Source organism: Mirounga leonina, unplaced genomic scaffold, assembly GCF_011800145.1.
Source record: "Mirounga leonina isolate KUSES-001 unplaced genomic scaffold, KU_Mleo_1.0 Mir_180, whole genome shotgun sequence".
In the NCBI taxonomy this organism is placed as follows: Eukaryota; Metazoa; Chordata; class Mammalia; order Carnivora; family Phocidae; genus Mirounga; species Mirounga leonina.
In genome coordinates this window covers 23,045,529-23,069,740 of record NW_023270469.1, presented here as the reverse complement: position 1 = coordinate 23,069,740, position 24,212 = coordinate 23,045,529, and the positions used below count along the sequence as shown (strand labels likewise).

General features: G+C 37.6%; 1 protein-coding gene across 1 annotated transcript in view; it reads right to left on the bottom strand.

The window, feature by feature from the left end:
* CDH8 (cadherin 8) overlaps positions 1-24,212 on the bottom strand; it is a 342,701-nt gene that overhangs the window by 230,726 nt on the left and 87,763 nt on the right. Inside the window, exon 2 of the mRNA XM_035025064.1 lies at positions 6,617-6,911. Coding sequence (XP_034880955.1) covers positions 6,617-6,911 — 295 coding nt within the window. The remainder of the gene's footprint in view (positions 1-6,616; positions 6,912-24,212) is intronic.

Below are 24,212 nucleotides of genomic sequence, written 5' to 3'. Positions count from 1 at the left end.
CCATATGATCCAGCAATTGCACTACTGGGTATTTACCCCAAAGATACAAAAGTAGGGATCCGAAAGGGTACGTGCACCCCGATGTTTATAGCAGCAATGTCCACAATAGCCAAACTGTGGAAAGAGCCAAGATGTCCATCGACAGATGAATGGATAAAGAAGATGTGGTATATATATACAATGGAATATTATGCAGCCATCAAAAGGAATGAGATCTTGCCATTTGCAACGACATGGATGGAACTGGAGGGTATTATGCTGAGCGAAATAAGTCAAACAGAGAAAGACATGTATCATATGACCTCACTGATATGAGGAATTCTTAATTGCAGGAAACAAACTGAGGGTTGCTGGAGTGGGGGGTGGGGTGGGAGGGATGGGGTGACTGGGTGATAGACACTGGGGAGGGTATGTGCTCTGGTAAGCGCTGTGAATTGTGCAAGACTGTTGAATCTCAGATCTCTACCTCTGAAACAAATAATGCAATATATGTTAAGGAAAAAAAAAAAGAAGAAGAAGAAGAAGGGAGCAGGAGGGGAAGAATGAAGGGGGGGAAATCGGAGGGGTAGACAAACCATGAGAGACGATGGACTCTGAAAAACAAACTGAGGGTTCTAGGGGGGAGGGGGGTGGGAAGATGGGTTAGCCTGGTGATGGGTATTGAGGAGGGCACATTCTGCATGGAGCACTGGGTGTTATGCACAAACAATGAATCATGGAACACTACATCTAAAACTAATGATGTAATGTATGGGGATTAACATAAGAATAAAAATAAAAAATATATATATAATTACAAAACAAACAAACAAAAATAAATGGAACCAGGTCTCTTTATACAGTTGGCAAATTCCATGGGGCGCCTGGGAGGCTCAGTCAGTTGAGTGTCTGAAGCAGTTTTGGCTCAGGTCATCATCTCAGGGTTGCGAGATCGAGCTCTGTGTCTGAATCCAGACTCAGTGGGGAGTTGGCTTAAGATTCTTTCCCTCTCCCTCTACCCCTCCACTCTGCTCCTGCTCCCCTTCAGATAGACAGATACATAGATACATAGATATAGAAAGACAAACAGACAAACAGATGAATGAGTGAATGAATGGCAAATTCCAGGGCTGGGTCAGGGAAAGTACAAAAGAAGCCTGGAAGACTTTGGCCAGTGATAAGACTGTACCCAAAGAATGATGAGGCATGTCAACAGGACATAGAATCAGTTTCAAGGGCATGTCATGGCCAAGTCTGGTGTAAATGATATCATATACATAACTATTAACACGGCATCAAGATAATGAAAATAACTATCACAACTCATTAAAACAGAAATCTACAAGTCTAAACTAATATAAATAAATACACAAGCAAATAAATGGGAAGAAAATTAAGCTTTTCCTTAGAGAAGAATGTCAAGTAATAAATGCAGATGGAATGAGGGAATTAGTACAACCACCATGTGGCAGCCAAGAAACCTCAATGAATGCTAAAATTGGGGGGGGGGTAGTAATTTGATGAAGAATAAGATATTTACTTAGATGCAAAGTATCTGCTTACAAAGTTGTTATCAAGTACAAAGAGAAAAAAAAAAAACTTTACAGTGGACACACACGGTTGGATAACACCTTAATGAAATTATTATCAAAATTATTATCACCGATAATGGAATAAATCAGAATCTTGTTCCACTTGATACAAATCAATGTTATCTGTGATAGCACTACCTAAGATGCCTATTTTGGATTTAATCTCAAGGAAACATCAGACAAATCCTAACTAAGGAATTCTATACATCAGTTTTTCTATAATCTGCAAGTGTGAAGGTCATAAAAGCAAAGACTCAAGAAACATTCCAGATTGAAGCATTCTAGAAACATAATGGTAATGCACATGCAGTCCTGGATTTTATCTTTTTAATATTAAAAAAAAAATACAGCACAATTGGAGACATTTGACCAAGGTCTGTGCTTTCAAGAGCAATCAATGGCATATTGATACAAATTTCCTGATAATGACGGCTGTGGAAAAAAGCATCCATGTGGGAAGGACTTCCTGAGGTTTTCCATGGTGATGGGGCATCAAGTCAGTGGCTTGGTCTCACACGGTTCAAGAAAAAAATAAACTCTATAGAGCTCCATTTACCCCTTTTCTCTAAGATCGAATGTTTCACTTTATCTTTTTTTTGAAGGCCAAGAGAAATTCTCTAAGATTAAGGGTATTCCAAATCAAAGATGATGAAAAAACACAAAATAAATAATATGTATTTTAGATGGGCCTTCCTCCAAAAGAGGATCCGAGCATGTTTATCATAAAAGAAGATATTCATAAAGAAGAGGCTTAATATGAATGACAAGAGAAGACAGAATGAGAATAACACATAGAAGGAAAAAGACTGAAATTATTTTCAAACTTTAACATTTTCCTTTGGCTGAGTTCGTGTTCAAGGAGAGTAAGTTCACTAGCATACTGTGTACTGACTTCCATAACTGCCCGTTGTAAGCCTTTCGCAAAGTAGTGAGATGTGCCTTTTTCAAATTTATCTTACTAAGTCATCTCTTAACTTTCTTCTGATATTTTGACGCCTATTTTTTGTGGAAAGCGCATTCTCCTTTTGCATTCACGACCAGGAAATCTAGAGTCAATCTCCATCACTCTCTTTAGTCTTTATCTTTATTATATTAACAGTACTTCAGAGCCAGTGTTCACCACATGGCTCCTAATTAATTTTATTGTTATTTGAATTTCTATGTGATGTACTGTTGTTACATTTCTCAAGTGCTTAGGTGCCTATCTTGAAAACTGTGTCATACTTTACCCAAACTTTTCCTTTCCAAATCCCGTCTTAGTTTTCAATTTAATTTGCAAAGTATGTTGACCTCAAGTGCTCTTCCACCTTGTAAAAATATTAACTATTATAAGTATGCAGCAGAAGCACAGTGCTCGTATAAACAAAATTCTCTAGAGATATTATCAAAGATTAGCAGAGCGTACTGGTTAAACCCATGAGAGGTAGAGCCAGATGTCTGGATTTAAATCCTAGCTCCTCCACTTATTATCTGGATTTGGATTAGCTATTATTTTCCCCATTTTTCTGATTAAAAGTAATGAGATATAAGGAAGTTAATATCAGTACTGATGTTACAGGGTTGTCACAGATATTAAAAGCATTTAACACAGCTTCTGGCATATAGCAACTTTTCAATACACATTGATCATCATTAGAGAAGTCCTGAGTCTCAAAGAAAACTAAGAAAACCGCCAATGTCATGTGCTAAGTAATTGTGTACTCTACAATACAGGAATGCCTACCAGCTTAAGCACTATTTGGCTTCTCATCGCTTCACACTTGCCTTCACTAATATGCCCTTTTGAATAAAACAGGGTTCATTCCAACATGTACATTTTTGAAATATAAAAGTAAGGCTTGCTGAGAAATTTTTCATTGACTCAGCCATTCGTATCAGTTTACTGAATCTTACTAGTAGGAGTAATTCACAAATGGATGGCTGTAAAGAAACCAATATATGTTGGTCACTAACTCTATGCTCTGCCAAGTACTTTAAATATAATCACTGAATTCTTCCCAACGTATTTATTTAGGTAGAGATCACTGTGCACACCATACAGATAAAGTAAGGCTTATATGGATTATGTCACTTACACAAATAGAAGGCAAATTTGCAGCCAAATAATCTGAGATTCTATTTTCAACTCAAATAAAAGTTTATTTTATCTGAACACAGGTGTAGGCATATGGTCAGGGTTAAATACCCATCACTGCAATGTACAACGGAATTAAAAATATCTATTTTGTCTGAAACTCAAAAAATGTAGGTAAATGTGCCCTGAAAAACCAACTTCAACAATGTTAGTTTGGGATTCACAGTTAAAATCAGACAAGCTCACATGCCATTCTTTATGTGGTATTGCTATAAAAGTGAATTCTCATCAAGTTCTGAAATTCACAGTAGAATATAAAAGAGCTGTGTCTCCAGCTTCCAAGTAAGATCTTTCCAAAACAATCTGGCTGCCATTTGGGCAAATATATACGTGTGTTTTTGTCTTGACAGCTTGTCAACTGGCAGACAGTTCTTGAACATCACATTCATTTCAATTTAATATTGGTAAATTTCTCAATTAGAATTTTTATCTTTCACTTTCTGCACAATGAAATCCCTAGTCCTCACTGGCATTCCTCAGTTGGTATTTCTGCAGTAGCAAAGGAAGAAAAATGAAAGAACTAAGGAGGGGAGGGAAGAGACAGGCTGAGAGAGAACAGTGGTAATGGGGAGAGAAAGGAGATAGTAGCTGGCCTTCATCCTGATATTCACCTTCATGAGAAATGAAGGGAATAATTCACAGTTGACAATAAAATAGTGCAGCTGCTTCTGCTCCCTTTAACCACAGAGGCTGGAGTCAAACAGAAGCCAGACACCCAATGCATAAAATCAATACATGAGGAAAGGTCCAAAGGTAACGTGGGGAATAGATGAATAAAAATAATTTTAAAAACCACCACAACAACTAATTTTGAACACTTACTTACTTCACGGCATACCTTTCCTTGTACTTTATCATGCGATTCTCACACAATGAAAGCAAGATGGAAATTATTATCTTTGCATTGTAGCTCAGGAAAATAAGCAATAATTTAACCTCCCTGAACTTCAAAGTCAACCAGATAATAAGGGATGGAACCAGGATTCAAAACTCCATTTTTCTAACTTCAAAAACCACCCTTTCAATGGTAGCACAAACCAGAGGTTTTTTGGAAGAGATGTCACAAGCTACACTTTTTTTTTTTTTAAGTAACTGTATATGTTAGAATAGATTATTTCCTTTGCTCTCTACTTTCTTATCAAGAAAAGTCTTTTAAACAAAGGGAAAAAAATGCCTATATATTTACAAGTATATATTTATACACCGCATTATGTAGCTAATAATATCAATATCCTTTTCTTAGCTAAACGACCTTGAAGCGTGCAGAAGTTTTGGGGATTTTCTTTCTCAACATACTTATCAGGGACACAACTCATATTACAAGAAATGGAAGCCTCTGACACATTTACAATAAATAGATATAGATTTGGCCATTATGATGCAGAAATGACAATGATGAGATGAAATCAACAATTCATTGTTTACTGGCAATTAAGATAAAGGATTCTGTATGTACTGCAGGTATCCATAGTCCTTTAGAACACCTTACTCTCATCTGGATTAAAAAAAAAAAAAAGATGAATTAGGGAAATTCTCTGCCCTAAATGAGTTGATCAAAGAAAAGGCAGAGGGGGAGGGGAGGAAAAGGAAGTGTTTCTCAGTTCCTGTTTGCATGTCAGATTCTCAAGGGAGTATAACCATGGAGGTGCTTTTGCTCATTTGTGGGTTTCTTCTGCAGGTGATGGTGATGGTAGGAAGGTAACTGGGTACTCCAAAGCCATAGAAGTTTCCCTAGAAAAAAGTGTCATTTCAACCAGCTGTCGAAGAGCAACCAGATTTTGATAAAAAGAAAAAAAAAGTAGAATTCCTTGCAGAAGAGATAGGCAAAGTAGATGGAGTCTTGGCAGGAGAAATACATGGGTAAGATATGAAGACCTGGAATCAATTCTCATTCGGTGCTGAAATGGGTATATTTACCAAAGTTACACCGTAGGTTAAAAGAGAAGAAATCACATGCAGCCAGGCTATTTACCTAATTCTGGCCTTCAATTTACATGTCTACAATTTATTGTGTTTTTTATTTGTCTCATCATTTCAACTGCCTCCGATTTATGTGACTTTGCCACGCAGGATGTATCCTTGTAGGTTGTCTTAAATGCAATTTGAAACAAACTAGGGTACACATTACATACATAAGAATGACTTTTGTGATCTTATACTCTGAATTTTGGATCCTGCCTCTTCTTGTCAGAGAAGGAAGAGCTCTAAAACCCCTCCTCTTACAGTATAAAGTCTGGGAACAGGGGTTGAGGATAGATAAGCATATCCATAAAAGGAAAAAAGAAAGGGAGAAAATCATGTTTTGAAATAAACACTGCTCTGTAAAATAAAATGGATATTTCACTGCCTCAGCACAAGTAAGAGTGATCCCATCAGTGATTGCAGTGTTCCCACAAAAAAGTTCAGTTACGAAGAAGTCTCTGGCAACTGTGATTTCCTAACTCACTCTTGACTTGACCCACCAGCTCAATCCAGTATCTGGCTGACTACAGATCTAGACTGTCTTCTATTTCTCTATGCACTGCATCTGCATGTGAATATACACAAACAAATAATTAAACATCAAGCAAATATCAATAGGATTACTCTGGCATGTTGGAACAAATCTTGATAAATCCATCTCAGTAACAATACTCAAACTACAAGTCTATGAGAGGAATACAAATTCAGCCTATTGAGGTACTGTCATTGTAAGGAGCGATATTTTAATAAAACTGCTTCGTCAGTTCCTACTACTAAGGGACTAAAGCTATTGAGCTGTGGAACTTAGGCCAAAAAAGGGGATTTGGAAATGCAAATTAGAGATAAGACAGTAATAAATGTCTTTTATTCAACAACACACCAGCCCTGATGCCAGGAGGTATTTTAAAGATGAGTCTTAACAGCTCTGTGAAATTGGAAGCTTACTTACCCAAAATGGACATCTCTGGCACAGTAGCATGATAGGGTCCATTAAGAAACTCCGGCGCATTGTCGTTGATGTCTTGAACTTTAATAATAAATTCAGAAGGGGGCTCCAGAGGCTTGTTCGTCTCCCAGTCCACTGCCTGAGCTGTTAGAGTATACTCAGCCTTTTCCTCCCGGTCAAGTCTTTTTATAGCATGGATATCTCCTGTTATATCATTTATTTGAAATATTGTCCCAGCTCCATCGCCTGATAAGATATACTTGATTTTTTTGCTCCCAGGATCCAGGTCTGTGTGCAGCTAAAATGAAAAGTGGCATTGGTTAGCGATGGGGCAATTTGCAAAGTTATTTTTTAAGTACCTCCTGTTCGAATATCAAGTTGGTTCTTTCTACATTCATCCTAACTTCATCAATTTCTACTAACAGTAGTTTTACAAAGAGTTTATACACTGTATGCATATCAATCAAAATAAAATATAATGAAATTTATACAAATCAGTTAGAACTGTTTTAAAAAGTACTCTGACCTGTTTGGTGTAAACTGGCATGCATTTAGAATGATAAAAAGATCAAGAGGAAAACACAAAAATGTATGCATTCTTTTCCATTTATTAATACATTTATCTGAAGTTCTTCTTAGCTACCTTTAATGGATCACTCTCTGTGTGCCAAGAACTATGGGATTTGCTTCTTGTATATTAATTCTCTTAATTTTTCCGAAAGTTGATGAATTAGAGTATTTCACATGAAACTTAGAAAAGCGAAGTTTGGGCTCCTGGGTGGCTCAGTCGTTAAGTGTCTGCCTTCAGCTCAGGTCATGATCTCAGCGTCCTGGGATCGAGTCCCACATCGGGCTCCCTGCTCGGCGGGAGGACTGCTTTTCCCTCTCCCACCCTTCCTGCTTATATTCCCTCTCTCACTGTGTCTCTCTCTGTCAAATAAAAAAAATAAAAGAAAAAAAAAAGAAAAGCGAGGTTTGACAAGGCACATAATAACCTCTCCAAGGTTCGTATGTGTTGGAATCAAGTGCAGTAGACCCAGAATTCATCTCAGATCTACCTGTTATATTTATAAAGGCAAAAATAATTCAATCTGATGCCTATTAAGATCTTATGTTCTCTAGGACCTTCTTTTCTTTGATCTGTACAGTGCTTCTGGTCCAGGAAAATTATTCCAATTTTACAGAGAAGATTACTGAGGCCAGAAAAGGGACCCATCTGGAAAATCAAAACTTCACAAGAGAAATACAGATTCATCTCAGGTCAGGTTCTCACCAGCTAGACCCCAAGACTTGACCTTTACTGCTTCCCTGCTTGCAGACCTTTGTTCCACATTTTTCCTTAAGTTCTCTTTCCAGCTTATCTCTTAACTCAGGCAAAAGACTCTATGGGCATAACATCCCATGATGGAAACCAAAACTATCCCTCAAGTGTTAAGAACTGCCTGGAGGAGCTTTCCGGGGATCCAGACCACCCAGCCCAACATGAACTAAACCCTGATGCATTCCTGCGCAGATGGACCATGGAGTGACCCACAGAGTGACTGACAGTTACCTTTACCTGATTATAATAGTGGAATCTCCTCCCCAGGAAGAGCACAGCCTCATTTACATAACATACATGTATATATACAGGCATGTTTCTGTAAGGCGCATGTGCACAACCTTAAGGCGGCCTCTATATCCAATGACAAGGCTCCCCTTTCTAAAAATTCATCCTGACCCGAAACAAAAGGAACGCATTCACCCTTGCTCCGGAAGTCACAGCTTTGGTTACTCCCCACGGTCTCCTTATTTGCCACAAATAAAGTTCACTTGGACAACAACACCACCTGGCGTAGTTTCTGTCTGTGACTCACCAGCGACTGGACTCGTTAGTTCAGTTACAAGGGTAACAAAAATTTACTGAACACCTACTCTACCTGAAACATTTTGGTAGGTACTAGGGAAAACAGAATCCCTGCTTTAAAATTTCCAGTTTACTCTCAAGAGGGAGACAGGAGTGTCCTGATACATGGTACATCTTCTTTATACTCTGTTGGACTCCTGTTAAAAAACTAAAATAAAACAAAAATAAATATACTTTAGTTTGCATTTTTAAAAGAAAAATTCGTTGAACTATAGCTGTAAAATGGTGCTTAAATGCACATATTTTCAGAATATATATATATAGCTCCAGTTACTGCACTGTAAGATTTCGAATTTCAAATACTTGTTCCTTTAAAAAAAAAAAAAATGCTGTGTGGAAAGACACTCCTAGAAACTCAAAAGACATTCTGTTCTCTTGGGATCTCTTTTATTCAGAACAGGCTCTATTGCTTTCTTCACCAATTTAAATTGTATTTAGTGCTTCAATAAATGAAAAGAATATAAAAAAAGACATAAAATAGCAACAAAGAATCCAAATGCATCTAGATCTCCTACTTTACTTGAATATTTTAAAAAGTTAAAGCATAAGATTACATCAAATATTTATTGAATCTCCAAATGTATCCCTTTCATTTATTGTATTAAATTTATTAACCAGAGCAAATATTGAAATGCCACTTTATCTTAATGAATGTGGGATTATAATTCATTAATGTGATATTAATCCTAATTTATGATCATTTTAATTTATGTGCATTTTAACATTTCCATTAGCATTTTTATTAAAAAAAGAAAATTTGAATAATATATCCTTCATAGAGGTTTCCATCCACATGCTAGGCAGCCCTGAGACACAGAGGTATTGGGATGTGTCACTCTTGTACACAGCATTTTTGCTATGACAACTCAAAGTCATTCAAAATGGTGTTATCATCATTTATGTCGGAACTTAATTGTGTCATATTTTTCTTTACATTTATCAGTAGCCTCTGATAAGTAAACTGCATGTAGTCTTAACTTAGGTTTTGATGGTCCCTTGTGTTTAAAAGTTACTGAGGCAGAAGGGGAAAGCACAGGTTTCTGAAAGAGTAAAACAAAGCAACATTTAGGTCTTTATATGAAATGGAGAGATGAATGCATGTATTTGAGCTTCAGTTACTTTGCCTATAATTTAGGGATAAAACATCTACTCTGCAGATTTGATTTTGGAATCTGAGATAATTTATTTGAGAAATAGAGAAAAAAGAGTGGACAAATTAAGTGTACAATAACTAAAAGTATTTTTATATCATATTCAACCATTTGCAACTATCTGAAAACTGCAGCAAGCCTAGTTGTAACTCAAGTGAAAGCAAGTTCCCAAGACTCTATCGTGAAAAAAATGGGAAAAACAAAACAGAACAAAAACCAAACCAACAAACAAAAAATCCTTAGTAAACTCTGTATGCTCTCTCTTTCATCAGGAAATTCATTTTTAGCCAATCTCAGTAAAATCCAGATCGCCTGGCTAACAGTATTCTTGAAAAACAGAAAACTGTGTTTCTATATTTATTTGGTTCATCCTATTGTTTGTAGCTCAAACACACACACTCACACACACATTCTGGCACATGGTTATTCAAGTAACCAACTTGACATTATAAATAAAAGATTTGTGAGTATGCAAGAATAGCATAAGTCATAAGACTGTAGGTCTGGACTTCAAAGTACAAGAAGACAAGCTGTTTTCTTCGTTGTTCATCACATAAGTCTGTCAGAACCTGCTCATTTCAATGCAACCTCACTGTTCCTGTCAACTTATCCACCTCACGACCCTCTCTGTGAAATTATGGTGCAAAAGATATCCCCAAATTTTCACATATTGTGCATCATCTGGAAGCGTGAGGACCACCTCTCCCAAGGGCTGCTTCTGCAACATAGAGCAGGCAGGATAAGGGACACCTACAAATTCTCCTTGAGAGGTATGACTTGTTGGCCAGGCTGTGGTACAGAAAGATCTCACCCATTCATTTATTAAATAGGAAGAGAGAATGTTTACAAACAACACAGATACGGTGGCTGTCCTCAAAGACCCATAGGTTAGTGGGAGATAAACACAAACAGAAAATTTAAGCTAAGCAGACTTATTATTATTAATTATTATTGTCTGGTAGACATTTTACATGTATAAATGCAATGTTATTCTGACAGCAAACTAGATAGCATTTCTCCATTTCAGCAAGGAAACGATTGCGACTCAGAGATTTTTAGGCAACTTTTCCACAGAATGCACTATCAGCAAGTGGCAATCTTCACAGCATAAGCTTTAGAGTAAATTTCCTAGATTCAAATGCATGCTCTAAAGGCTATGATATGGAGGGCTATAAGAGCATACGGAAATTTTACTCAATTCAGAATGTGGAGTGTGGAGGGACAGAAAAGGCCTCCCCAAAGAAGTAATGATTAAAACTTCCGATCTCAAAGAAGGGAAGAGATGCCTGCCAGCCACAGGTAATAGTATGGATAAAGATCCAGAGAAACGACAGAGCATACTATGTTAGAGAAAGTAAAGATGATTTAATATGGCTAGAACACTGAGTTAAGGAGAGAAAATGTGGCAAAAAAAAAAAACAAGAATAAAAGGCAAGGCAGGGGCCAGATTACATAGAGTTTTAAAAACAAATGGAGTTTAGATTTGACTATAAAAATAACAAGAGTCCATAAACACAAGGTTTCAGTAAAGAGCCTGACATTATCATAATTTTGTTTTAGTGACATTACAGAGGTTGGTGTGTGCCTGTAAGCAAAGGTCTTGCAGGCAAAAGAAGGAGAGGAAGTCAGAGAGAAAACTTAGACACCAATTCACAAAGCTTAATTTTGATTCTCAAGTTCAGCCTGACACCCATAACCTCTCACATCTACAGCCAGACAAAACTCCAGTCCCTCTGGTCACTCACCACAGCCTGGCTGGAGAAGTAGAGAGGGCCAGGTGTGCAAAGAGTGATCCCAGTCTTGTACGTGAAGTCTTCAATTCCGGGGATCATAATAGAACTGCTACATAATTGAGCTGAATTGTATCAGTATAATCACACCCTCACCATCTTCCATATATTTGCATAATACCCCCTAATTAAAATGAGTTTAGGCTACAAAAGTCAAGGGAGAAACATTTGCATTTGCATTGTCTTCTGTATTTCCACTGCCTAGTAAGGTGTCTGTCATACTGTCGGAAGCTCAAAAAGTTTTTGTGGAGTAAAATAAATGTGAAGGAAAAGGAGAAAATAACATTTTTTCATTTGATTTTCAAAACAAAGATTTAAAGGAAGAGAAAGGAATTTAGAAAAATTAGGTCCAGTGATCTAAAATCTAATCTATTCTAAATCCAAACCCCTGGAGTGCGTATTCAACTTTAGCACCCAACATAAGAACTAAGACATGGTAGATGGGAATACTGATGGAAGGATGAGTGGATAGATGGGTAGGGGATGAGTAATAGATAACAATTATCTGATACTCAGAAATCACTGCTCTCAGAACAAGAGCCCCCACTCCATCCAACCCCAGTCCTCAATGTCACCCACATCTCTTCTGCAGCTGTCAAAAAAAAGTTCAGACTACTTTTCAACCTCCTCACACAGGACCCCTGAGAACACTGAAGTACTTGTGGGAAAATAGAGTCTAGAGAAGTTGAATTCTTCTCTTAGTGCCTATTTTAATGCCAGAGAATGATTTAATTACCATTCTGCCACCTTTTCCTCTAGAGTGAGTGATGACAGATGAATTGAGGAACTACAGGGAAAATTACTTCCTCATCACTTCCTCATCAGCTGATAATCGGTTAGCTCTGGCATCAGAGCTTAATTTGAAGTTCTACTCTATCCAGATGGACATCATGGAAGGGTGTCTCATTTCCCATCTTGCACTCGAGAAGTATCCAGGTTGCTAGCTAAGAAAGAATCATCCTCATTCGGAACCTGAAGAGGTTAACAGGGATCAATGAAGCATAAAATTGTCACTTACTGACCCGTGTTTTTCATGAATCTACTCACTTTTGGAGAAGATAGCAAGTTTAGCACTCTTCAATCAAATTACATTTTAGCACTATATTCTCAGTATCTAGTACCATCCCTGTCAGGGAGAAACTGTGCTATGGGCAGACTGATAATCTCATCCTTAGTCACAACCATTCAGGATCAAAGATGGCATTAGAACTTTGACACAATATAAGTTTTTGGCCTAAATCTCCAAGATAATAAGAATGCAGGACTACAATCGAAATCAAAAACATATTTAGGCTGCTAGGAGGCTAAAAGGGCAGGTGAAGAGAAAGAACAAAAGGGCATAAGAGTTCTTTTCATATTTCCAAACTGCTCCCCACCAAGAAGGAACAGGGACCAAAGGTAGGTGTAATAGGCATAAGAGCACCCCAACATTTCCTAAGATGAAGTTGGAAATTACTCGTGATCACACACTCTGAGGAAACAAGAATTCAGTGAAATAATAGCTCTCAAAGTAATTCTCAATATAAACCAAGTTACCCTTAAGTGTGTCTTAAGAGGTAAAAAGGCTAAAGAAGAGGCAGTCCCTGATTAAAATAATAGAACACAGCATCCTGTGATGAAAATGATACCTGCTTCACAAAAATATTAGTTTCCTAAAGCATCATCGCAGGCAAAGATATACCATCTATATCTCAAACATGTGTTCTTTGCATTTTCTATCAGTTGCTGGTGTGAGCATTGAACAGCATGAACTGGCCATGGCAACTGGTGTCCAGAGAAGCAGAAAATTGAAAGCAAGTCCAAGTGAACTGTTTTTGGCTGCAGGGACCTAAAAATATAGTCAGAAAAAGAAATGCATTTCCTGCACTAATTCAAATAGAGAAAGATAGATAGAGAGATAGATATTTCCACAAGGGAAGGACCTCTATGTACAATATTCAACACCATGCCCAGCAACAAGCATCATACTTGGCACATGGTAAATGCTCATTAAAGTTTTTTTTTTTTGTTTTTTTTTTTGGTCTACACAAGACCTATCTTAATGTCCTGCACGTTGGCAATGACTTTATGTGGATGAGGGGCTCATCTGACTTTCTCAAGCACACATAATTAATAGTGTCAGATCCAGATGTAACCCAGTAAATCAGATTCCAGAACATATACATTTTAGCATAATTCTAGAGAGACCCTCAGGAGCACATAAGCAGTTAGGTGAGGACCTTCCATTTTCCTACCTGAGAAGGACACAGAATGGAAAAGCCTCTCCAGTTTGTTCCTGAATGACAATACTGAATACACACATTTGGGAGCTGTAAGAAACCATAAATACAGGCACATTTTGTGAATTAATTTATCCTATAAAAGTTTGAAATGGAATAGACATAGACATAGGAAGAATGCTCAACTAAATAGGAATGCAAAGGGAGAACATTAACAGGAGGCTGAAAGGCTGTTTGCCAAGAGACTTCTCAAGCCAACATTCATGACCTTGACAAATTTGCTATCTTCAGTCTGGACTTTACAGGTTAGGAAACATGAATGTGTCTGCCCCACAGTAAATCCATGTCTCTTTGTCAGACCCTAATAAAGAAAGTTCCCATTTTTTAAAGCAATGTGCTGATGATAAATAGCATCTGAAATATTTAAGCTATCATGTTGAGCAAAATTTCTCTTTATATAAAGACCCACACAGAGTGGAGTCAAATCATCCTCACTGATATGATAGTATTCAAGAAAGGAGAATTCGATGGATTAATTTCGTAATGATGTCATACAAAAACTAGCTTATTAAGTATCCTCATCTTCCAAAAATGGTCTTAACAATGGTCTAAGAATGCTGAATTTCTACATTCTCAGATTTTCTTTCCCTTTAGGTACTGAGTTGGAGGCGCCAATAGTTAAGCAATCATAGGAAAAAACAAAACAATGGACTCCCTTCTTCCCTTCTGTTAGATACGTTTTTTCTTACGTATGCCGATAACAGCCTGGTGAATATATTAAATATTTTAAGCTTAGATACATTTTTTCTTACGTATGCCAATAACAGCCTGGTGAATATATTAAATATTTTAAGCTTGGAAGTCAATATGTTTCTGTAAGGCAACCAACTATTTGTACAGTAGTATTTCAGATTATGGAATCTAGAATGAAGGGCTGATAAAGAACAGAGCCAGGTTAGGAAAAACTAGAAGATACTCAGGAATTTACTTAATATCCCCAAAACTCTTTCTTATTTGTAAAAGATTTTAATAATAGTTTTAATGCCCTACCTTTAGGTTTTTGTAATGACTAAAATGTGACCAAAATAATGCTGATAAAAGCATGATATCTTCTAGGAACTAAAATATTAAAATAAAAATGCATATAAGGTAGATTCTTGTGAAGATAGAATTTTGGAATTACAATGATAGGTATTGCTAAATCTAGAAATGCTTTCCAGGAAAAAATATACCTAACTTCGTATTCTGGGTCAGAATTCAACATACAACATCGATTTATAGTAAAAAATAAGAATGTCACCTCTTGAGTTAAATAGTCTGGGTACAAAGTGATCTGGGCTGGAACTCGTCCATTGGGCAAGGCACTTGATAATCACATTTTTTATACTTATTCACCCATTCAATAAGCAACAATAGTAGATATATCTGGAAGTGTTTTTTTTCCCCAGCTTTACTGAGATATAATTAACAAATAAAATTTTAAGATATTTTCTGTTACCTGATAACTGTAAGCCTAGAAGTAGGGGGACAGTAGTCATTGTGCACTGGATCACTGATTAAAAGCTAGTGTGGGCGGGCACCTGGGTGGCTCAGTTGGTTAAGCGACTGCCTTCAGCTCAGGTCATGATCCTGGAGTCCCGGGATCGGGTCCCGCATCGGGCTCCCTGCTCGGCAGGGAGTCTGCTTCTCCCTCTGACCCTCTCCCCTCTCACACTCTCTCTCATTCTATCTCATTCTCTCTCTCTCAAATAAATAAATAAAATCTTAAAAAAAAAAAAAAGCTAGCGTGGGCAAGAGTATGGGTGAATAGTCATAGTGGACCAATTACTAAAACTAGATTTAGGTGCATAGTGGATGGATGGATGAATTGGTTGATAAGATAGTTAAGGAACGGAGGATGAGTAGCTAGATGGTTTTATTGGAGAATTCAAAGATAAAGGAAATAATAAAGGATAGTCTGACTGAATAAGATTCTAAGCCATCCTCTATTTAGATTCCAATACACATTAAATACTACGAATCAATGGATGAATGAACAGATGGACATGTTGCTGAGTGGGCGGGCTAGAAGGACCACAGAGTTTCTCACTAAAAGATTGATTTTGGGAAAACATAACAAATTATTCTGTGTCAGAGCACTATTCCTTGTCTTACACTAAACAAGACATAGTCCTCAGAAGTTCAACTACAAACTGTAAGAGATTCTTACATGAAGATCTCTGGTACATACTTAATTTTCAACAATTAACAAATCACTCTTCACAAATTTCCTGAAAAAACCTTTCTATCTATCTTAATTAGAAAGATGGATAGGGGGCACTTGAGTGGCTCAGTCAGTTAAGCATCTGACTCTTGATTTCAGTTCGGGTCACCATCTCAGGGTTGTGAGATGGAGCCCCAAGTCTGGCTCTTCACTGAGCTTGGAGTTTGCTTAAGATTCTCTCTCTCCCAGGGTGCCTGGGTGGCTCAGTCGGTTAAGCATCTGCCTTCGGCTCAGGTCATGATCCTAGGGTCCTGGGATCGAGCCCCACGTCGGGCTCCCTGCTCAGCAGAGAGCCTGCTTCTCCCTCTCTCTGTCTGCCGCTCTGCCTACATGTGCTCTCTTTCTCTGTCATATAAATTAATAAAATCTTAAAAAAAAAAATTCTCTCTCTCCTTCTGCCCCTCCCCACCCCCCACTCATGATCTCTCTCTCAAAAAAAATATAATAATAATAAAATAAGATGTTTTTAAAAAAGATGGATGGATGGATGGATAGAGACAGATATGACAGGGGGAAATTTTTGTCAAATAAATATACAATATGACAATACACAACACAAGCAAGGTGAATAAGAGTAAAAAACAAACAGAAACAGGATTATTAGCCATATAAAACAAGTGGATTTTAAACAAATGGATATTTAAAACATCCAGGATATTTTCAAAAGGTCAATTTATAGCGGAATACTCAGTTGTACTGTGGAAAAAGGGGAAAGTCTTAAGAAAACATTGTGTCAATGTTCATGTTTCAAAAGAACTTGATTATCCAGAGAACTAAGAGGAGTCAAAAATATGAGTTGGATTTCTGATGTGCTAATCACAATTACTTGCTAAACACAATGCATCTTGTTATCCAAATAACTGACAAGAGCACAGTGGGAAAGAACACAGTGGATAACCAAATGACAGTCATCTCCTCTCTCTGAAATTCTCTATTTATAAAGAGATGGGGATAATCAAAATGCTGTGACCTTGAAAGAACATTGCAATTGAAGTTTAAAAAGAACTACATGAACCTAGAGTTTAGTTTGGGTCATAAAATAGGGTGTGACATTGGCAAATCATCTTTTTTCTGTGATCAAAATGCCTAATAATAACTTAGCTGTGTTACCCAGGATTACCCCTTGAGGTTTGCAAACTGTCTCATTCAAAGTCTTGTTAAGAAAGCAGAGGATCATGATCGAAGTTCAGATTTAACAGAAATAGCCACAGTTTCAAGTCTCATCCATGATGACTCAATGGATGCATGAATGGGCTGACAGCTGGATGAGTGAATGAATAAATGTGTTGATAAGAGAATTAAAAGGAGAAAGGTGGGTAGGTAAATGGTTTTATTGGACAATGTATGGGTCCATGAAAGAGTGCATGAGAGGACTAAGTGAACATATTCACAAACACCCTTCCTTTTAGACAGATGAGAATCCAAACCCTTTCCATGGTTTGTTATCCTTAGTCAACTGCAGTCCTGAAGCACAGGATTCTCCTTCTGACCTCTCATCAGAGAGTCAGTAGTAGCCTAAAACTACATCACAGTGCCTTTGTCATTCATTTCACTTCGTGTAGGCATTTCACCATTCTCATCATAAGAAAAAGGGTAAGCACAGTACAATAAGGTATTTTGAGAGAGAGAGACCACATTCACAAAACTTTTATTACAGTATACTGTTGTTAACTGTTCCATTTTATTATTTATTACTGTTGTTAATCTCTTAGTGTGCCTAATCTACAAATTATCATAGGTATATATGTTTAGAAACAAATAGTAGATACAGGGTTTCAGGCATCCACTGGGGGACTTGGAATGGATTCCCTACGGATAAGGAGGGGACTACTATACTAGATATGATCTTGGACAAGTCATTTAAATTTTCTCTATATCAGGGGCACCTGGGTGACTCAATCAATTAAACATCTGACTTTTGATTTTAGCTCAGGTCATGATCTCAGGGTTGTGGGATCAAGCCCTGCGGCTGGCTGCGTACTCGGAGGAAAATCTGCTTGAAAGATACTCTCTCTCTCTCCCTCTCCCCCTGCCCCTCCCCCCTGCTCGCTCACGTGCTGTCAAAAAAATAAATAATAAATTATCTCTTTTTTAGTTTCCTCTTGTTAAAATGATACTAATAAGGAGAACAGCAATATTATCCTCCCCCCCCAAAAAAATTATCTCAGATTGTTATAAGGATAGCATGTATGTGAAAGTTGCCTTTTTTAAACTCTTACTCTCCCAAGTACCATTATCCATATAGCAAAGATTTGAAAATGGAGCCCAACATACCATCAAATTAACAGAATTAAATGCTAGTAATATAGCTTGCAATGCTATAAATGTGTGTGTGTGTTTCTCTGCTCTGTCGCCCTTCCACTAACAAAACCTAGAAACTGAGAAAATACCAAACAGCAACAACAACAACAAAACTTGAAAAAAAACCTAAAAATTGAAATGCCCTCAGTTTTCATACCACAGATCTATAGATCTGGTGGAAATCTGTTAAATCTCCTGTAGTAATAATAATAATAATGATAATGGCAAATGTTTTGTGAAAATAGTTTATTACATTTTTTAAAGATTTTTAAAAAGTAATCTCTACACCCAATGTGGGGCTCGAACTCACAACTCCAAGACCAAGAGTCGCATGCTTCACCAACTGAGCCAGCCAGGCACCCCGGTTTATTACATTTTTATTTTTTTATAATCTTTTAAAAAGTTTTTATTTGACAGAAAGAGAGAGAGACAGCACACAAGCAGACAGAAGCAGGCTTCCTCTGAGCAGAGCCCAACATGGGGCTTAATTCCAGGACCCTGGGATCATGACCCAAGCCAAAAGCAGATGCTCAACTGACCAAGCCACCAGGTGCCCCTATATTTTTAAACAAAAACAGGAATGATCCTTTCAAGTCCTCTGTTATGAGATAGACTGTTTCCCCTCAAAATTCGTATGTTGAACCCCTAACCCCCAATACTTCAGAATGTGACTATATTTGGAGACTGAGCCATTAAAGAGGTGATTATGTTAAAATGAGGCTAAGTTGGACCTTAATCCAATCTGACTCTTGTCCTTATAAGTAGAAGTTTGAAAACACAGAGAGACATCAGGGATATTGGGCACAGAAAAACCAAGTTTGGACACAGCGAGAGGGCAGCCATCTACAGGCCAAAGAGAAAAGCCTCAGTAGAAACCAAACTCACTAAAACCTTGATCTTGAACTTCTAGCCTCTAAAACTAAGAAAAAGTAAGTTTTCGTTGCTTAAGCCTAACCCAGTGTGTTGTGTTTTATTTTGGCAACCGTAGTGAACTAATACAGCCTTCTCGAGCATCCTAGCCACTTATCTATGAATACCCTACTTATGCAAAATGGTGGCTGTGATTTGCAATGGTACTCTTGATACGCTATGATTCTAGCTGTGGAACGCAAATAAGCCTCCCCAGATATAACCTCATCTTAATTCTCAGGCCCTATCAATATGTTACCTTACCTGTCAAAAACTTTGCAGATGTGATTAATTTGGGGACCTTGAGATGGGTAGATGATTCTGATTTATTCAGGTGAGCCCAAACTAATTACATGGATCTTTAAAAGAGAAGACTCTTTTCTGTCTGTGGTCAGAGGGTGACATGACTGCAGAAGGGTCAGAGATTCAAGCCTGCTGCTTTTGAAAATGTAGGAAAAGGGCCACTGACCAGGAAATGTGGGTGACCTCTAGAAGACTGAAAAGGCAAGAAAAAAGACAATCTCCTAAAGGTTTTAGATAGGAACACAGTCAAGGACCTTTATTTTAGCCCAGTGACATCTCTGTTACACTTCTGACCTACAGAAATATAAGATAATACACTCATTTATTTTAAGCTACTATGTTTGTGAAAAATTGTCATAGCAACAACAGAAAACTAATACTTTTCTTTTTTAAATCTTTTTTAATACCTTATTTTCAATCAATACAATTATAGAATTGTTGAAATGTTGATAAGTTTACATATCAGATGTCTACTGACCTTGCATCTTCTAATTATACCTTCCTTAATTTATAAAATAAGGGGATAACCTATTCATTTACTTATCCAGCCATTTCTTCAAGAACATCAATGAGTTTCCACTAGATACATTCATTTCCTATTTTAAGTGTCACAACATACTACAAAGTACATACTAGACTCCTCATTTTGCAGATGAAGAAACTGAAGATTAGATTATTAAAAGTCATGGCTCAATATCATATATAGGGAGCAGTGGAGAAAAGATTTGAATCCAAGTCTATCTGCCTCTGAAGCTCATGTTCATTTTATTGTTTTAATGTTGTGTGCCAGAATCAAACATGGGGGAAGAAAAATAAAAGTAGGGGCGCCTGGGTGGCTCAGTCGTTAAGCGTCTGCCTTCAGCTCGGGTCACGATCCCAGTGCTGGGATCGAGCCCCGCATCGGGCTCCCTGCTCAGTAGGAAGCCTGCTTCTCCCTCTGCCACTCCCCCTGCTTGTGTTCCCTCTCTTGCTGTGTCTCTCTCTGTCAAAAAAATAAATAAAAATCTTTAAAGAGAAAGAAAAAGAAAAGTACCAGAAACCAAAGACTTCAATGTTCACAAAACAAAAACCTGTTTAGGGATTTTTTTTTTTTTTTTAAGATTTTATGTATTTGACAGAGAGAGACATAGCAAGAGAGGGAACACAAGCAGGGGGAGTGGGAGAGGGAGAAGCAGGCTTCCCGCTGAGCAGGGAGCCCGATGCGGGGCTCGATCCCAGGATCCTGGGATCGTGACCTGAGCTGAAGGCAGACGCTTAACAACTGAGCCACCCAGGCGCCCCCCCCCCTTTTTTTTTTTACAACACGCATCTCACATATTACCTGTTTGCTTAATAAGAGTCTTATGAGTATTATAATCAAGGTAGGGGTCATCAGTTCTGAGGTACAGAGCAGGAAACAGATCCCTAGATTGAGTGAACTTGGAAACCTATGATGCCTAATTACACCTCACAGTGCTAGGTCCCCAAACTCCCCTGTGAGGAAGAGCCTAATGATAGAAACCTCCCCAGGCCGAGGAAAGGAGAGAACTTGCCCCAGCTCTTGGAAAATCTAGCAAGTCTAGGAGGTAGAGGTAGGGAGGTGAGATGGGGGATTTGCAGAAAACAGTGTCAAACTAGAGAATTATAAGATACACTTTGCAAATCTGAATCTCCTAGTGGGAAATATTTACTCAAATGACCATGTATTCACACCTCCCCTAAAAATAAAAAATTAAAAAACCCTTCCTTTGTACTTTCAATAGCACTGATAACAGAACAGCACTGGTTAGATACATAATGGATGCTGTGTAATTTTGAATATAGGAAAAAGTTCTAACCCACTTAATTTCTTCTTCCTAGTATTTCTATGTATTTGTGATAAGAAACTATAATGCGTATATGCATTCATAACTTCTTCATCCTCTTGGATCATAAGAAAAGGTGTGTCTGGCCGAGTGGAGTCTTAGGCCATTAAAAATAGATCAAATGGTCCCTTTAACCTTCTTCCTATTAATCATATATGGTAACTTATTTGCAATGACAAGTTCAAGAGCTACTAATACAGAAGCAATAAATGTGGACAGGAGAGGAAATCAAAGTGACAAAGAGTTTGCATGGGCAGGGGTTGGAAAAAAAGATTAGCTTTTTTATTTATTTACTTTCAATTTTGGTGTATTTGAGAAAAGAGATTTGGGAACACTTATGAGAAAGATTTTCAGAGATACCAGAAGGGAACCAGATTTCTAAGAGGTCTCATTTAACAATAAAATACAGATTTCACTTTGGCATATTATGGAGTGATTATATTAAAAAAGGAGATTGCTTTTCAATTATCTTTGGATGTGAGAGTGAGTTCTTTGAAAGTGACTATGTCCTGAGACAGACTTCATATAGGTCAGCACTGCACAAATTAGTTACCTCTTGTATGTGTGTGTATAACCTGGCAATTCAGGAGCAATGGTGGGGAACTGGGTAGACTGGATTGAAAGCTATAGTCCTGGGGGTTTAATCACCTATAGTTATGTTTAAAAGTGGCCAGTCTTTGTCATCAAGGTACCAGAAAGAATCTGGGAAGAAGCAAAGCTGCCAGGCTGGCGAAGCGATCTCTCCTACCCTCAACAGGAAACACCTCTGTCAGCACTTTCGACCTGAGCACTGGAAGAAACAGGAAGGGCTGGAGCAGAAGTTCTCAAAGTTTGGGTCCACAGACCTATGGGGATCTCTGAGCCCCTTCCAAGCGGTCTAAGTTACTGGCTTTTTTCACTGTATTGACACGTGTATGGAGAGTACAATGTAATGGAAGACAAAGCTATTGCCATATTAGCTCCAGTTAAGGCAGTGGCACCAGACTATACTAATAGTCAAGGTAACTCTTCACTACCACATACTCTTAGGATAAAGATTAAAAAAAAAAAAAAAAAAAAGCCAATTTCAATTAAGAATGTCTTTGATGAAACAGTACAAAATATTAATTTTATTGATTTTCATATCTGAGTACACATTTTTAGTATTCTGTGTAATGGAATGGGCAATACCCATAAGGCACTTCTGCTCCATACGGAGGTATGATTATTGACTCAAGGAATATCACATATGATTGCTTCCACTGCAAGCTGAAAAGCCACATTTTTTAAATGAAGAGATGACAAACTATTCAGACTTGAGTATTACCACATATTTTACCAAAAATTTACAACTTATAAAATATAATTTTTAAATTTATAAATAAAATTAGCTTATCACTTCAAAGATAACCAACAGTATTTGTTGCCCATGGAAGAATTTGAGCTTTATAGCAAATCTCAAAATTTAAGAAAATCTGTATCTGCCTCTGTGAGATTGAAGCTTCAAGATACTTAAAGATTTTATGTAAGATTAATGATCTGATGATACTTTTTGACATGAATTTATTATTTTATAATAAAATTGGAAAGATCTATATAGCTCAGTGAAACAATATTTTCCAAATGCATGATGTAAGAAAATTATAAATTGGCCAAGATCCATTCTAAACCTAAGGGAAACCAACAGACAATGTGGAGGAGAACAAAAATGTATCGATATGGTTTCAGATTCCACGATGAAACTGACTTTTCAGGCACTCCCACTTGTGGAGTCTTTGGTCTGATATCAAAGAAAAACATCCACAATTCTCTGAAAAGATTATCCAAATATCCATGCCTTTCCAACTACATATTTATTCGAGGCTGGATTTTTCTTCATGTATTTTAATGAAAACAACACATTGCAACAGACTGGATGCAGAACTAGATAGGAGAATCTAGCAATCTTCTATTAACCCAGAAATTAAAGAGAATTTTTTTAATGTAAAACAGCAACAGTCTTCTCATGATTCTTTGCTATGAAAAGTAGTTATTTTCATTCAAATGTTACTTATATTATAGGTTTATAATTTTTATCTTTAAATGATTTAAATCTTTAAAATTTCTCGTGTGAATTCTAAAATGGCAAATATGCAAGTATAATAAATACACTTCACATAAATCAAAGCTTTGTGGACTCCTCAATAAGTTTTTTAAAAAAGTATAAAGGTGTCCTATGACCAAAAGAAATTTGAGAACCACTTATCTAAATTTAATACAATTATACCTTAATAAAGTTTATTTAAGAAAAACTAACATAATTTAAAATTACATTAAACATAGGCTAAATGTAATGTAAAAAGAGGTTGCTGATCTGAAATTAAAAAAAAAAAAATTATATGGGGCACCTGGGAGGCTCAGTAGGTTAGGTGGCCAACTCTCCATTTTGGCTCAGGTCATAATCTCAGGGTCCTGGGATCAAGCCCCAAGTTGAGCTCCATGCTTAGTGGGGAGACTACTTCAGGATCCTCTCTCTCCCTCTGCTCTTTCCCACCGCTTGCTTGCTTGCTCTCTAAAATAAATAAATAGGGGCACCTGGGTGGCTAAGTTAAGAGTCTACTTTCGACTCAGCTCAGGTCATGATCCCAGGGTCCTGGGATTGAGCTCTGAGTCAGGCGCCCTGCTCAGTGGGGAGCCGGTTTCTCCCTTTCCCTCTGCAGCTCCCTCTGCTACTCCCCATGCTTGTGCTCTCTCTGTGTCAAATACATAAATAAAATGTTAAAAAATAGGGGTGCCTGGGTGGCTCAGTCGTTAAGCATCTGCCTTCGGCTCAGGTCATGATCCCAGAGTCCTGGATCGAGCCCTGCATCAGGCCCCATGCTCTGTGGGAAGCCTGCTTCTCCCTCTCCCTCTACACCTGCTTGTGTTCCCTTTCTCGCTGTGTCTTTCTCTGTC